The sequence below is a fragment of the Micromys minutus genome (assembly GCF_963924665.1).
Source record: "Micromys minutus genome assembly, chromosome: 10".
NCBI classification, from domain to species: Eukaryota; Metazoa; Chordata; class Mammalia; order Rodentia; family Muridae; genus Micromys; species Micromys minutus.
The window spans coordinates 11,529,246-11,543,413 of NC_137979.1; the positions used below are offsets into that span (position 1 = coordinate 11,529,246).

The 14,168-nt window shown below is 51.9% G+C and overlaps 1 protein-coding gene across 1 annotated transcript; it reads left to right on the forward strand.

Annotated features, from left to right (window-relative positions):
- On the forward strand, positions 1 to 13,180 carry TRIM11 (tripartite motif containing 11). Its single transcript, XM_080923624.1, has 6 exons — positions 1 to 537; positions 3,277 to 3,372; positions 4,031 to 4,261; positions 10,363 to 10,385; positions 10,465 to 10,565; positions 11,856 to 13,180. The coding sequence occupies exons 1-6, from the start codon at positions 133 to 135 to the stop codon at positions 12,401 to 12,403; spliced, it is 1,404 nt and encodes a 467-aa protein (XP_080779750.1). The 5' UTR covers positions 1 to 132; the 3' UTR covers positions 12,404 to 13,180.
- Positions 13,181 to 14,168: the final 988 nt, after the last annotated feature.

Sequence of the window (14,168 nt, forward strand, 5' to 3'; positions counted from 1 at the left end):
CCCAGGAGGCTAAGAGCGCCGCTACCAGCTCCCGGCCGGCGCCACCTGCGCACTTGCAGCGGACTAACCAGAATTCGCTCCCTTCCCCACCCGCACCACGAAGAGCCTCATCCAGGCGCAGCCGCCAGCACCATGGCCGCCCCAGACTTGTCCACCAACCTCCAAGAGGAGGCCACCTGCGCCATCTGCCTTGACTACTTCACCGACCCGGTGATGACCGACTGCGGCCACAACTTCTGTCGCGAGTGCATCCGACGTTGCTGGGGCCAGTCCGAGGGCCCGTACGCGTGCCCCGAGTGTCGCGAGGTGTCGGCGCAAAGGAACCTGCGGCCCAACCGCCCTCTCGCCAAAATGGCAGAAATGGCACGGCGCCTACACCCGCCGTCGCCCGTCCCGCAGGGCGTCTGCGCGGCGCACCGCGAGCCGCTGACCTCCTTCTGCGGCGACGACCTCTGCCTGCTGTGCCCCACCTGCGAGCGCTCGGAGCACTGGGGTCACCGGGTGCGACCGCTGCAGGAGGCGGCTGACGACCTCAAGGTGCGTTCTATCGGATGCGAGCGGCCCATGCCTGGTGGGAAGGATTGTCCCGTTACTGCTGTACCCTGAGTCGAGGGAGTGTGAGTTACAGTTAACTTGATCCTGTTAGGGGGTCGGGATTTAGCTTGTCTTATTCCAGGATAAGCTTGCACCGGCATTCTGGGGAAACCAGGTGGTGTTGGTAGTCAGTCCTTACTGAGCTAGGGGAACTTGTGAAGGGGCCCACTGTCAGATCAACAGTTTGGCCTATGTCAGACAGTGTGTTACCGACACAGGATGAACTTGGGTAACCAGAATAAACCAGGCACCAAGTCTCCTTTGCTTTGGATTTTAGCACAAAGGTTTGGAGCTTATAGAGATCGTCCTTGTAACTTTTCATTTCGTTTGGTCCGAACCGGTTTACCAATTGTTGTGGCAGGTTTACCTTCCTGCCGCCACAAGCCCTTTGATGATGCTGAAATCTCTCTACAAGTGACATGAAAAGCCCTGAAGGGACAACACTAAAGCTTCCCTATTGCCAGCGAAGAAAACCTTTGTCCTCTGCCCTGTTAGGGTCACTGTCTGAACTTAACTGACAAGACAGATCAGCAGGAAAAGTTACAGCTTAAGTAACACTTTACAATTCCCCTCCATAGGGCTTCACACAAGAAAAGAGAAAGAAAAACTCAGAGAAGTAGTTACCCTAGGTCTTTTATCCCAAAAGGTGTGGTGTTACCAGAAAGAGACGCTGTGAATCTGATTAAGACATAGGCTAATGGCAGAGAGGGTGTCTCCCTCCTGCAGAACCGATGCGTGCTTAGGTATTTGTAGCTGACATTTGTGGCTGTTCGGTAGCCTCACCTCCATATCCCCACAGCACAGGAGCAGGCTTGGGTGTGGGGACACAGCCTGCTTTCTGGTGACACCCGGAAATCAGCGGATAGCTTTTACCTTTGACTAGTGGGTCTGCAGTGAACCAGCCATTCCAATCACTAAGAGCTTGGGATTCTAGTGACAAGTTCACTCTTTGGCTCTGGGGCCATGAGTGAGTATCCAGAGGGCAACCTCCAGCTCTCCAGTAGAACCAAAGAAATGGGAGGAGGGTTCACATCGGCAGGAACTGGGAGTTGAGGGGAGAGCCCAGGCCTATCCCAGGGCCTCCTGGACTTCACTGCACACTCACCACCCCCAGGGTAAGAGCTCTTACATCATTACCTAACCAATGGTAGAGCTGCATGCAACCAGATCTTGAGGCCTTGGGCAAAGTAGGCCCACTCACGCTGCTTCTGCTTCACAGCTGTCCAAATTACTGTTCCTGACGTCAGCATTGGAAACGGGCTGGTGAGATGGCCTCAGGTAATTAAAAGAGCTTACTGCTTGCTCTCCCAGGCTACCGGAGCTCAGTTGCCAGCACTCATGCTGAGCAGCTCACGGCTGCCTGTGACTCCAGCTCTAAGTGCACGTGCCACTTGCCAACATACATGATCAAAAGAGAGAGCGAGAAAATGGCTGGGTTGGTTGCTTCTGTCATCCCAGCTTCTACAGAGGCTGATTCTGGGAAAATCAAAGTTCAGGGCCTACTATACATTCAAAGCCAGTGTAAGACCCTGTTGCAAACTAAAACAGTGATAAGACATTTCTTAGCATGCATGGAGTCCAGGGCTCCAGGAGAAAATGCTGGAAAGACTCAGACTAACCCTAACCTGGAGGTGTATGTGATGATGGCGGTGGCATGATGGGATGGGCCTGAATTTTCAAGAGTAAGGCAGCTTCTGGGATAGGCCTGTGGCATCTACCACAGCTCTTCTGAGGGCTGAGCTCCACTGGCAGCTAGGTCTGACCCCTCCTCCCTGAGCTGACCTCAGGATCTTCCCAGCACCTTGTCCAAGCCTGGAGGTGATGGAGATTGGGTTGATATGAACAGACCCTGGAGGCGACAAGCATGTATAGAAACGCTTACTGTTCGGTGATGCATAAACCTGCAAGGGAGCGGAAGAGGAAACTGGACCCGGTCTGACGTAGGAAAATACAGCCAGACCATGAGGGGCTCAAGGGAAGGTGCTGTGGAAAGCCATATCTAGTTTGAACTCCCATGGTACATTCCCGACTCTGTCATGCAGACAGCTATGACACACAGCCCTGGATGCTGTCCAAGGTCAAGGCATGTCTAAAAGGGCTGTTTCCTGGCTCACAGGTGGCCCGTTTCTTGGTGTGTTCTCATGTTTCAAGAAGGAGCAGGAACTCCAGTCTCATCTGGAGGGCCTTACTGTCATGTCCCAGTCGTCTCCCAAAAGTCTAGCCCAACACTTGGTGGTGGAATTTTGGGGGACACATTCAAGCTTTAGCCTCTGACATGCTGTGACCACAGATAGAAGAGGAGGGGACAGTGTCTTGAAGGGAGAAAAGCTGGGTCTTCAGTGCCAGCTTAGTAGGCGTGTCCTGTTCCGAGCACAGAACAAGCTGTCTGCAGAGGTGAGCAGGACTGGCTTGGGGCCATGGGGCTGAGAACTGAAATTAAGGAGAAACCTCAACTATGATACTCGGTGAATTTGGGGAAGTGGAGGGGCACTAGAGGGGATACATGCCAATTGGAGGGCATTGTATCTACCATTGTCTAGACAGGTTTTATTTGGTCCAGTGAGGAAGAGGTTGGGATAGGAGGTCAGGAGGGGAAAGGCAGACTTCTTTGTCTGGGCCCCATCTATAGGGCCTGATGCTTCTTGGGATTCTCATGGCACCGCCTGGTCTCCATCCCACCAGGGGAGGCTGGAGAAGTCATTGGAGCACCTGCGGAAACAAATGGAGGATGCGATGCTGTTCCAGGCCCAGGCTGAGGAAACCCGTGCCTTGTGGCAGGCAGGTGCTGGGTCTGGGGTGAAGGAGGGAATCATCGAGTCAGTAGCCGGTTGCCAGACTAGCCACACTGAAACGTGCCAGCTGGGATGTATGTGCGTGTAATATAGGATAGCTAAGTTGGATTCTGTCCCGCATGAAGTACCTGTCCTCGGGTCCTGGTATGCTTGAGTTCAGCATTACAGGGGGAGCAGACGTGAGGATTCCCAAGGGTAGATTTAGATGGGTGTCAGGAACAGGCTAGGTACTGGAAGCTCTCCAGTAGTAGATTTAGGAGTCAGGGAGGTATTTAGCATCGAGGTAGATTTAGTCCATCTAGCTGTGGGGTGGCATCTTTGCCTGGCTAACACCTGGGGCTGGGCTTGAGCTGAGTGTGACTGGTTCCAGGAATGGATCTTGGGTCTGGGTAGCCAAGGGTGGTAGATTAGAGGTCTGAGGGCTCCAGGGGTGGTTGGTTTGGGTTGTAAATGGTCCCAAGTGATATCTGGACATCTCCAGGTGACAGATTGGATGTGCTGTCAGATATTGGGGTCTAGGCAGCTTCTGGTGGTATATTCTGTATCAGCCTAGGGTGGTGGATTTGGGGTGTGAGCATTCTAAGTGGTCAGTCCCTGATCTAGCATCAGGTTTCTCCCTCATCTGTCCCTCTTGTGCCCTGCAGAAGATGGTGGAGAGCCAGCGGCAGAATGTGCGGGGCGAGTTTGCAAGACTGCATCGCCTGTTGGCAGAGGAGGAGCAACAGCTGCTGCAGAAGCTGGAGGAAGAGGAGGAGGAGGTCCTGCCACGCCTGCGCGAAGGTGCTGCAAGGCTTGGCCAGCAAAGCGCGCAGCTGGCCGCCCTCGTCTCAGAGCTTGAGAGCCGCTGCCAGCTCCCAGCTCTGGGCTTATTGCAGGTGAGTGCACTAGATGGAGTGTCCTGGAGGTCCCCAAAGGGAGCATCGAGTGTGCCCCCCTACTTCCAACCCCACTGCCTCCTCTCCAGGTACACAGGCTCTGTCCCTGCCTGCTGCTGGGCTGCCATGGGACTTGTAGTACCTCCCCAAGTCCCAGCCCCTTGCATGCCTTCTGCCTCCCCAACTGACACTATGCTCTATGAAGGGGGTTGGGGCAGACAGACATGCGGAGAGACAGAGAGACAGAGAAGGTGCTGGCAAACATTCAGAATGAGAAAGCATTTGTTCATAACAGACTCAAGTCTGCAGAGAGCGTGGCCTCCTCATCCCTCTTGTAAACTCCACAGCAGCTAAGACAGGCACCCCACAAAAAGTCCTTTGGTCTCCATGGAGATGGGTACAGCCCATGGAGGGAAGCTACACACGCACATCCTCTGCTTGCCTTCCATCACAGCTAGCTGACCTGAAACGGAATATTCTGAGCATGCTGTCACAGCTGCTCAGCTCATCACAGGGTGAGGAGACGGGTGTGAGTCGCATCTGTGTTCAGCCAGATGTGGTGAGTCGCATCTGTGTTCAGCCAGATGTGGTGAGTCACATCTGTGTTCAGCCAGATGTGGTTTCCTTCACTTTTCATCTACATTTGATTGAGTCTGCAAGTGCACAGGGAGGGCATTCACCGAAGTGGACCATGTAAGAAGTCCCTGCACGAAGCTTCTCATTTTCATAAGCTGAACACAGTTGCTGTCTCAGTGGACACAGCCATGTGGTCGTGGCTCAGCCTGTGTGCCTTAGGGGCAGGGGCAGGATAGGACTTGTTTCGCTCAAGGGATCTTTACAGTACTGATCTTGTTCCTGAACCCCTGAGAGCTCTCAGTAGGACTTCCGGCCCAGCCCTGTGATCTGCTCTGCACCCACCCTGGATGTTGAAGTATCTGTAGGACGCTGTGTCTATGCTTTCCTGTCAGACGGGAGTTGAGGTCAAACAATGGCCTCTGAGAAGGGCTCTCAGAGCCCTCAGGACAAATCACCTCAGGAAAGTGCTCATAATCCCTCATTACGGGATTAGTGGGGAGTAAATTTTGATGTGCATCTGGAAAGAGACATTCAAACTGTAGCTGGTCCCATAGCCCTCAGCACCTCCTCTCTCTGCCCCCCCTTCTCTCCCACCCCCCCCTCCTCAATTATTCCCAAGATGTGAGCTCCAACCCCACTCTTCCCCTTGGCTTCTCTTCATATCCCCTAAACCAGAACACTTGGGTCCCCTACACTCTGTCTCAGGGTAGTCTAGGTGACCATGAAGCATGGCTCTCAGTTCCAGGTCCCTTCGGCAGGTTCAGAGCCTCAGTCTCCCCTTGTGTCCAGTGGGCATTGGTGAGATTCAGGGGATGACTGCTGTGGGGTTCACCAGTCCCTTCCTTAGGGGTTCGGTTATGCTCTGTCCTCCTCCACGCCCCAGTACCATCTACCTGGTATATAGATGGGGGTCTGAGACCGACCCTCAGCCTTCCATGCAGGACAGAGGCAGTGTGTTCCCTCTGTGGCCCAGATGCCAGGTACACAGCAGGGATTTGAACCTTTACCAAGCTGTCATGGTTAGAGCCTGACAGACAGAAATGGCTGTGAGCTTCCCGGGGAGGCCTAGGAGCAGAGAGGAATGAAGACAGAGGCCTGTGTCAGGAAAGCAGAGTCTCTGACAGCCAGGAAGCAGGGAGAGGCGTGCTTCCTGGGGTTGGAGTGCTGAGTGTGTTTTGTGTGTTTAACTGACAGCTAATGTGCATGGGTAACTTCATTTCTGGGGTACAGTGTGATGTTTCTCCATGTGTACAGCCTCTGCACTGATTAAATCAGGGTCACTGATGTGCCTTTCACCTGGTCTTTTTGTCTTTATTTTTGAGTGCTGAACCCATTCAAGTCTCAGTTCTGGGAGAAGGTCTCACAAGGCCCTACCCCTCCTTGAAGATGAATATGCATTGCTGTATGTTGCTAGGGAAAGAACCACTTCGGGTTTTTGAGTGATGTATCCGCTGATAAGGTGCCAATACTCTTGTATGCAACTAGGGAGGTTCACTGGTACAGAGAGTAAATAGGAAAAGCCAAACTAGTCTTGTACATCACACATGAGAGTACAGAATGTTAACCACAGTCAGCCTCCTGGGCTATAGGAAAACAAAATGCTGGAAAATCGTAGGAAGAGGAGGTGCCTTGGAAATGGGGGTGCAGGGGTCTGTGTGAGCACCAGATTTGGATTTGTTGCTGTGTGTGGTTTCAGCCATCCACTCTTCCACACCACCACTGCCTCGCTACCACCTGTGTCCCCATCCCTGCCCATTTGTACCTCACTGCTGCCTGGTCCCCGCCCACTTCTCTTTCCCTCGTCCCCATTCTTAGCAAGCTTTGCTGGGAGAGCCTTTGCTGCGCGCTGAGTGGGTTGTGCCCACATCTTGGGGTTAGGAGAGCAGCCCTTGCTCCATTCTGTCCCTGTTAGCTGCTGTTCATTGGCTATGGTGAAAGAGGGAGCCTGGGGGGTGGTCGGTGCTCTTATTCTCGGGGTCCTTCTGCCAGATATCAAAGGCCTAGCGTGGTCTTCTGTGGCCTTCTGGGCAATTGTCACTCAGAGATGAAGGCTGGGGGACATGGGACCCATCTTTGAATACTGGTAGCTGATGTGCTCTACAGCACAGGGGAATTTTCTTTGCTCAAAAGGTGTCTGAGGAGGCCCCTTTCCTACTTTGGAGGCCATGTCTCTCCTATCACCCCGGCAAGGAAGGCCTTGTGTCATTCTTGCCTCAGGCCATGTGATTACCAATACCCCCAACATACCTGCTTCCAAATAGGTAAGGGACAGATTTCTGCTCCTTTGCCCACATGAGGCTCATTGTGCTTCAAGCCTTTGCTTATGTTCTCTCAGGTTGTCCTGGGAGCTCACCTTCGGCTTCAGAGCCCTCCGTTTTAGCAACTTAGAAGTATGATCCTATCTGCAGAAACCTTCTCCCATGACAGGGACCATCTTATTTATCATGTCTGGGCCAAAAAGGCCAAGGCCTGTGGGAGCTGGCTAACTGCATGTGTTGCCCTGCCCCACTGATAACAAAGTACCATAGACTGAGCGCCTTACACACAGAACTTTATTTCCTTATGATTCTAGGGGCCAGAAGTAGAGGACCAGGATGTCAGTGGGGTTAGTGTGTTAACTTATTTTGTTGCTGTAAAACACCCAAGACCGAAAGGCCAAACAGCATGCTGGCAGCTTGGGGGGATGGTACTTTGGGTGTGTCATGTTATGTCGATGACATCATACTGTAAGGACATGAACGAGGGAGAGATTGCTTGGTGAGACAGGAGGTTAAAGGAGAAAAGACCAGTGTGCTCTTAACTCTGGTAAGAGCTAACCAGGCTCTGTGTGAACTGTACTATGTTAATTCCTTCCAAGGGTAAGCCTCCCACACTTCCTTTTAGTTTGCACCTCTTAAGGGCCACACCACTTCTTAACATCTTCACAGGGACCAAATGTCTGTGTCATAGCTAGGAGGACAGGTAACACAAACAAACCAGAGGTTGGTGTCTCTCAAGGCCTCTTTCCTGGTTCAGAGACCTCCATCTTCTCCCATGCTCCCACCTGTCACGCCTCTGCAAGTCTGTCCTTGTGCAGGTCACCATTCACAGCTGCCTATCATAGACTGCTCTCAAGAGACAGATTCTAGGTTGGCAGGAGCTTTTATTTCCCTTCGTGTTTGGCAGGGATGAACAGTAGCAGTGGGCAGTAGGAGGCTGCAGCATGTCGCGCTCTGGTGTCCTTGTGGATGGGCCTCGGACCTACAAGTGTTAGTTTTTGTGGGCCTAGGAGTGGTCACTCCTCTGCTGCCCTTGTTGCAGGCAGTGCTGTAGCTTCTGGGCAGCCTGGGTATCAGGGTTCCTTGGCTCTCAACACCAGGCAGTGTTGAGCTCTTGGCCCAGTGTCTCATTCAGACCCTTGACTGTAAAGATTTGACATCTCCCTGGATCTCTCTTGTTGGTGGTCAGGACCTGAGGTTTCTGGTATCTTAAACCCATTTGTTTTTTAGCTGAGTCTCATTGTCCTGTCTCCATGTCCCTTTGTATACTGCCACCCTTCTTCCTTCTCAGCCAGCTGACAGCATCTACTGTGTCTGTTGCTTCCTTTTAAATATCACCAGCTCAGCTGGTATCACTAAACAAGGTGAGAAGAGACCACTAGATTCTTTTGTTGGCCTGTTAGAATCCTGGAGAAACAGACAGGAGGGTGCCTCTGAACCCACCACATACCATGGGAGCAGAACAGCCTGTTTCTGAAGTAGAGACAGGATTTTTGTATCAGTTAATAGCCTTACCACCAAGCACCAGTCTCGGCTGCCCACTAGGCCACCAGGGTGTGTGCTACCCCAAGTTCCTGAAGGCAGAGTCTTAGAGGCTGTTCTGGCTGAAGGAGCAGTGAGGGTCTGTTGCAGCTTTTGCATAGCAGTGGACTGTGTGAAGTGCAGAGATGACGTGGTAGTTATGGTAGCGGGGGGGGGGGCAGCAGCTCAGTTAGGGAGAATGGCCCACCATCTTTGTGAGTCTTCAGAAAAAGGAATCTTAGAAGCGCCTAACAATAAGACTTGAAGCCAGGGCTGGAGATGGCTCAGAGGTTAAGAGCACCGACTGCTCTTCCAGAGGTGCTGAGTTCTATTCCCAGCAACCATATGGTGGCTCACAACCATCTGTAATGGGATCTGATGCCTTTTTTTAAAGAGATTTTATTGGTTCTCTAAGTTTGGTACACCCATGCAGTGGATCTTGAGCATGTCCACTCTGATTTCCCCAGCACCCCTCCCCCTGAACATTTTTGCCACCTCATCTCTTCCTCACTGTCTTTATTTAAATGACCCACTGAGTCCAGTTTGTGTTGCTCATATATGCGGACAACCTACCAGCAGCCAGATGTGCCCCTCCCCCACTCGTGCCACAGCTGCTGTGAGTTCCTAAGTGCCATGTCTGTGGTGGGGATGTGCAGACATGACTACTCGCTTGGTGTTGAACATCCAGGGGTCCCTTATTCTTGGCACTTTAAGTAGTTTTGAGGCTCTTCGTTGACTGATGCATACTGGAGAGAGAAGCTTCTCTAACCAAGGTGAGCTAGTGAAGATAGTTTAACAAATAACCATAGTAGGTTCTCCTCAAGGACCTGTGGCCTCCCCAGCCTTAGCAGGCATGAGTTCCTTCCTCCTGTGGAGCAAGCCTCATGCCCAGTGAAAGCAGCTGGTTACCCGTAGCCTTTGTGCCACCGGTGCAGCAGTGGGCACATCGGGCCTCGGCATTACACCATGGTCAGCCTCTGAGCGAGGCCGTTGGTGATTTTGCTACTGTGGAAGCTCACCATCAGGGAAGGGATTTCTAGGGCAATTCAACTTGGTTTTTCTGTGACCTACAACCAATGTTTGTTGAATCTCCAGCAGTAGGGCTTGCCTTCTAATTATGATGGCTAACCAAGAGCCATGGTAAGCCTGTGTTTGGGGGCATATGGGGCTTCTCTATATAGGGATGTATATAATAGTGATTTTTGACAGACTGGCTCCATTCCGAGGTTTGAGGGAGAGAGGGACAGAGCTTGGTTACTGACTGAAGTACTGTTGTGGACTAGACAAACAGACACAGAAAGAATACTGAGGGATGGGACGAAGCTGGGGTACCCTTGGAACATTAGAAGGGGGCATTGGGGGAAGGGACAAGAGGACAGTGGGGTCACAGGCTAGGCTCCTAGTGAAAAAGCTGACCTTACACAGTACATCCCATCTAGGGGGCAAGTACACATGCCTGTCCTATCCTAAGAGTGACAGGGCATCTACTTGGGGTTCTGTAGACACAGTAGACAGTGACCCATGGTTTGCTGTAAGTGAGGGGAAGAGACAGATCTTGATCTAGACATGGTCTCCCTCTTCAGGAAGTATGGACACAGGGCTCTAGACCCCCTGCAGCATTCCTGTATCTGGTCTGTTATCAGACCCACTTGGTGTGTGTCTGTCACATGGGGCTGGAGTGATCTGGGGAGAACCAGGACCAGGTAACAAGCCTTAGTACTGAGTGTACACTTTCTTCCCCTACAGGACATTAAGGACGCCCTGTGCAGGTATGAGCTGGGCATCTGGGCAGGATGTGGGTGGGGCCCAGCTGCTGGCCCCAGCATGAAGCTGAGCTGTCCCCTGTAGGGTGCAGGATGTGAAGCTGCAGCCTCCGGCAGTGGTGCCCATGGAGCTGAGGACCGTGTGCCGGGTCCCAGGGCTGGTGGAGACCCTGCGGAGGTTCCGAGGTGGGTGTACAGTCCTGGGAGTGGAGCTTTCAGGAGCCCCAGGACTTAACATGGATCCAGTAGCTTAGAACAGCAGTTCTAGAAACTTCCCTCTACTTTAGGCACAATACCATGTATGAGTATTTTTCAAACCAAGCAATTCTCCATCAGACCCAGTCCCACAAGACTGACCTACTTCAGATTCTACTTGCCAGACCCAGGAAATGCCCATATTTCTGTCCCCTTTCTGTCCCCCTGCTCTTACTCCAGAGTCCTCACACCCCTGTCTAATGCTAGGTGATTTGCTAGGTGTCTCGCAAAATCTAGCAGTCATTTTGCTTAGTAGTAACAGTTTGCCAAAGAAGCTGCAGTTAGGGAGAGATGGTGGATAGGGCTGGAGGGCGGCAGGAAGCCTTTTTGCGCTTGCTGCACACCACCCTCCTGCACTTTGAGGATGTCCCTTCCGCTCACTGTCCCCTTAGACCGAACCTTTGCGGGACTTTTAGGGATTTTCTGTTCTGTGGGCATAGTATGCCAGACCATTGTGAGCAAACTTGACCCCTGGAGCCAGTGTATGAGGCTGGAATTCCTTCTGTCACACAGCTGACTTGTGGTGGCCAGCACCATCCCGACGGGATCAACAGACCCCGCCAAGCCGCATTAGGAACGTTAAGTTCAAGAGTGTGATGTAAGGAGACTATTAGGATTGACCAAGCAGATTCCAGGTCTTCCTCTGGAGCCAGAGATGGATTCTACTCTTAAGTCTTGGTTGTCTGGGAGACTGCTGCTCTTGGTTCTAGCAAAAGGTCAACTGTATGTGGGCCATGCCAGGCCCAGAGGTAGGTAGATCAGAAATCAGCTGGGACTGTGGTCTGGGAGGAAACAGCAGCCCTCCTCCTGAGCAGCTCTGTGCTACCCTGAGAGCTACCAGAATGCTGTGGGCCCTAGGGTACAGCTGCAACCCAGACCTACAGTCTTCCATTGGAGATCGAAAGAAAGAACAAATGTAGAAAGTGTTCAGGACGTGGTCCTGGACTCAGCAGCCCAATCCTGGGCTACATGAGACCCTCTCTCAATAGGTAAATGAAAATGCATTCAGAATACCCTGTTTCCAAAAGCAGATGCGGGACTGCTTTCTAGAGTTTAGAGCTAGGTGTTTTTTCCCAGGGAAGGGAAGTTCTCTACTGGGGGTAGTTAGGTGAGCCTGAGGCTCTAGCAAATAGCCATATGGACTCCCAGGAGTGGTTTGGCTGATTGCTAGAGCAATGGGGGCTGACTTGGGAGTTTGTTTGACCTCAGGCCTTTACACAGGGGACATAACTCTGGACCCAGACACTGCCAACCCGGAGCTGGTCTTATCTGAGGACCGGAAGAGTGTGCAGCGTGGTGAACAGCGACAGGCCCTGCCTGACATTCCAGAACGGTTCGACCCAGGCCCCTGTGTGCTGGGCCAGGAGCGCATTACCTCTGGCCGCCACTACTGGGAAGTGGAAGTTGGGGACCGAACCAGCTGGGCGCTTGGCGTGTGTAAAGAAACTGTCAACAGGAAGGAAAAGGGGGAGCTGTCAGCTGGCAATGGGTTCTGGATCCTGGTGTTCCTGGGGAGTTTCTATAATTCTAATGAGCGGGCCTTCTCTCCACTCCGGAACCCTCCCAGGCGTGTGGGGATTTTTCTGGACTATGAAGCTGGTCATCTCTCATTCTACAGTGCCACAGATGGGTCGCTGCTGTTTATCTTCCCCGAGACCCCCTTTTCAGGTACACTCCGGCCCCTCTTCTCACCTCTGTCTAGCAGCCCAACCCCTATGACCATCTGTAGGCTGATAGGTGTATCTGGGGACACCGTTGGTTCCCAGTGACCCAAACCTAGGAGAGTCCCTTCACTTTTCCTGGTCCTTTGTCCTGGCCATGCAGAGACCCAGGAGCCAGCTGGCATCATCCTGTGAGCATTAGGAGGAGCACACAGTGCCTTTCTGACCACGTAGGAAACACAAGTTCTCAGTTTTGGAGATAGTATGAGTGAGAGTTTACTGGGCTGGGCTCTGCCCTCGCTGGGGATCCTCCCCGCTCCTGATGCCACTTAGTGCCGAAAGCACTCACCAAAGCACTAAGTCCCATGTGTCACCAGCACTTCAGACTCTTAGGTTCCCGTAATGTCACAGACTCCCAGATGTAGTCAAGACTTGGCCACACTGCTGTGCAGCAGTCTGGCCCACCTGCCAAGTACACCACACAGTCCCTGAAGTGATCCTGGGTAAGGTTAGGTAAGGAGCCAGCTCCAAGCTCACCAGCATCTCAGGATTTGGTCTAATAAATGGGAAAGCTGCTCAGAGTTGCTGGCTGTGGCTTCAAAGAGATTAGAGGAAAGCAGCCTGGTCCCAGAGATGACAGTCTTAAAGGAGTATTCAGCATTTGTAGTCAGCACATAAGGGGCCCAGAAGTAGAACTCAGAAATGACACTTGAACATGCCCTTCTGTTCTGAGACTTGTCTGGTGCCCCTGGTGGCTGGCTGGCTGTGGTACACTGCCCTGGTTGCCTGCTTTGCAGACTGAAGCAGCACAGTCCAGAGCACAGGAGCCAATAGTGACTGTTTTTGTATACACTTCGGTAGTTTTATCTTCTATTTATTGAAAGGAAAACCTTTAAATAAACTCATCTGAAATAGTGTTCTCTGTTTATCCTGTGGGTAAATAACCAAGACCTTGGGCTGGTAAAAGCACAAGTTTTTGCAAAGTTTGGACTGACTGGTTCCATCTCCCACTGAAGAGACTTACAACCCAGCGTCTGAGGGATCTGCAGTCACATGCTGCAGAAAGCCTTCTCTTAAACACACACTACTACAAATGTATTTGGAAGAAAACTTAGGAGAAAAAGCTGACATGCCAGGCAGATGGGTGGTCACTGAAGAAGGAAGGGGTTCATAGGCCACCAGACTTAAGACACACAGCTCTTTCCCACACAGGCATGGTAAAATGGGGGTTCCATATGTTCTTTATCATGTGTATTGGATGTGTAGGACACCAGGTGGCTCCCTGGGGTTAGTTCATCAACTAGCCCTTTTCCTGTTACCAGCTTTGAGGACAGACACCCTATGACAATTGCAGGTGTTTGTCCCAGGAGAGGTAAGTGTAAGCTTCACTGTAGTTGCTCTTTGGAGGCAAAGTTTCACTATGTAGACCGGGTTGGCCTTGGACGCACAGAGCTACATGGGACTGCCTCTCAAGTGATGAGATTAAAGGCAAGAGCCACCATGCCTAGCCCCTCAGTGTGCCTATGGTTTGCATTTCCCTAGTAGCTAAGGACATTGAATGTTTTCATGTGTCTGTTGGTTGTAATACTTTCATTGATTAGACAGTTTTAGGTCTTCATAGTCCGGCCATTGATCTTTTGTCAGATGACTGGCTGGCAAAGATGGCTCTTCTATTCTGTAGGGTCTACACTGGTCATTACTTCCCTTGCTGGCCAGAAGTTATTTGATTTTATGTTGTCTATCTGGATCCTAGAAGGTTCCTGTCTTGCCGTGTAGCCAGAGGCAAGGAGACTGACAGGAAATTGAGCTCTGGAAAGAAATGTTTCTGGAAAGCTTGCCGCTAACTTGAGCAATCAGAGCAGGTGGACCGGGA

Excerpts from the sequence above, each read along its gene's own strand:
- TRIM11 (XM_080923624.1), top strand. The coding sequence starts at position 133 with ATGGCCGCCCCAGACTTGTCCACCAACCTCCAAGAGGAGGCCACCTGC. Across the intron at positions 538-3,276 it reads AGGCGGCTGACGACCTCAAG|GGGAGGCTGGAGAAGTCATT; the intron begins GTGCGTTCTATC and ends CCATCCCACCAG. Across the intron at positions 4,262-10,362 it reads CAGCTCTGGGCTTATTGCAG|GACATTAAGGACGCCCTGTG; the intron begins GTGAGTGCACTA and ends CTTCCCCTACAG.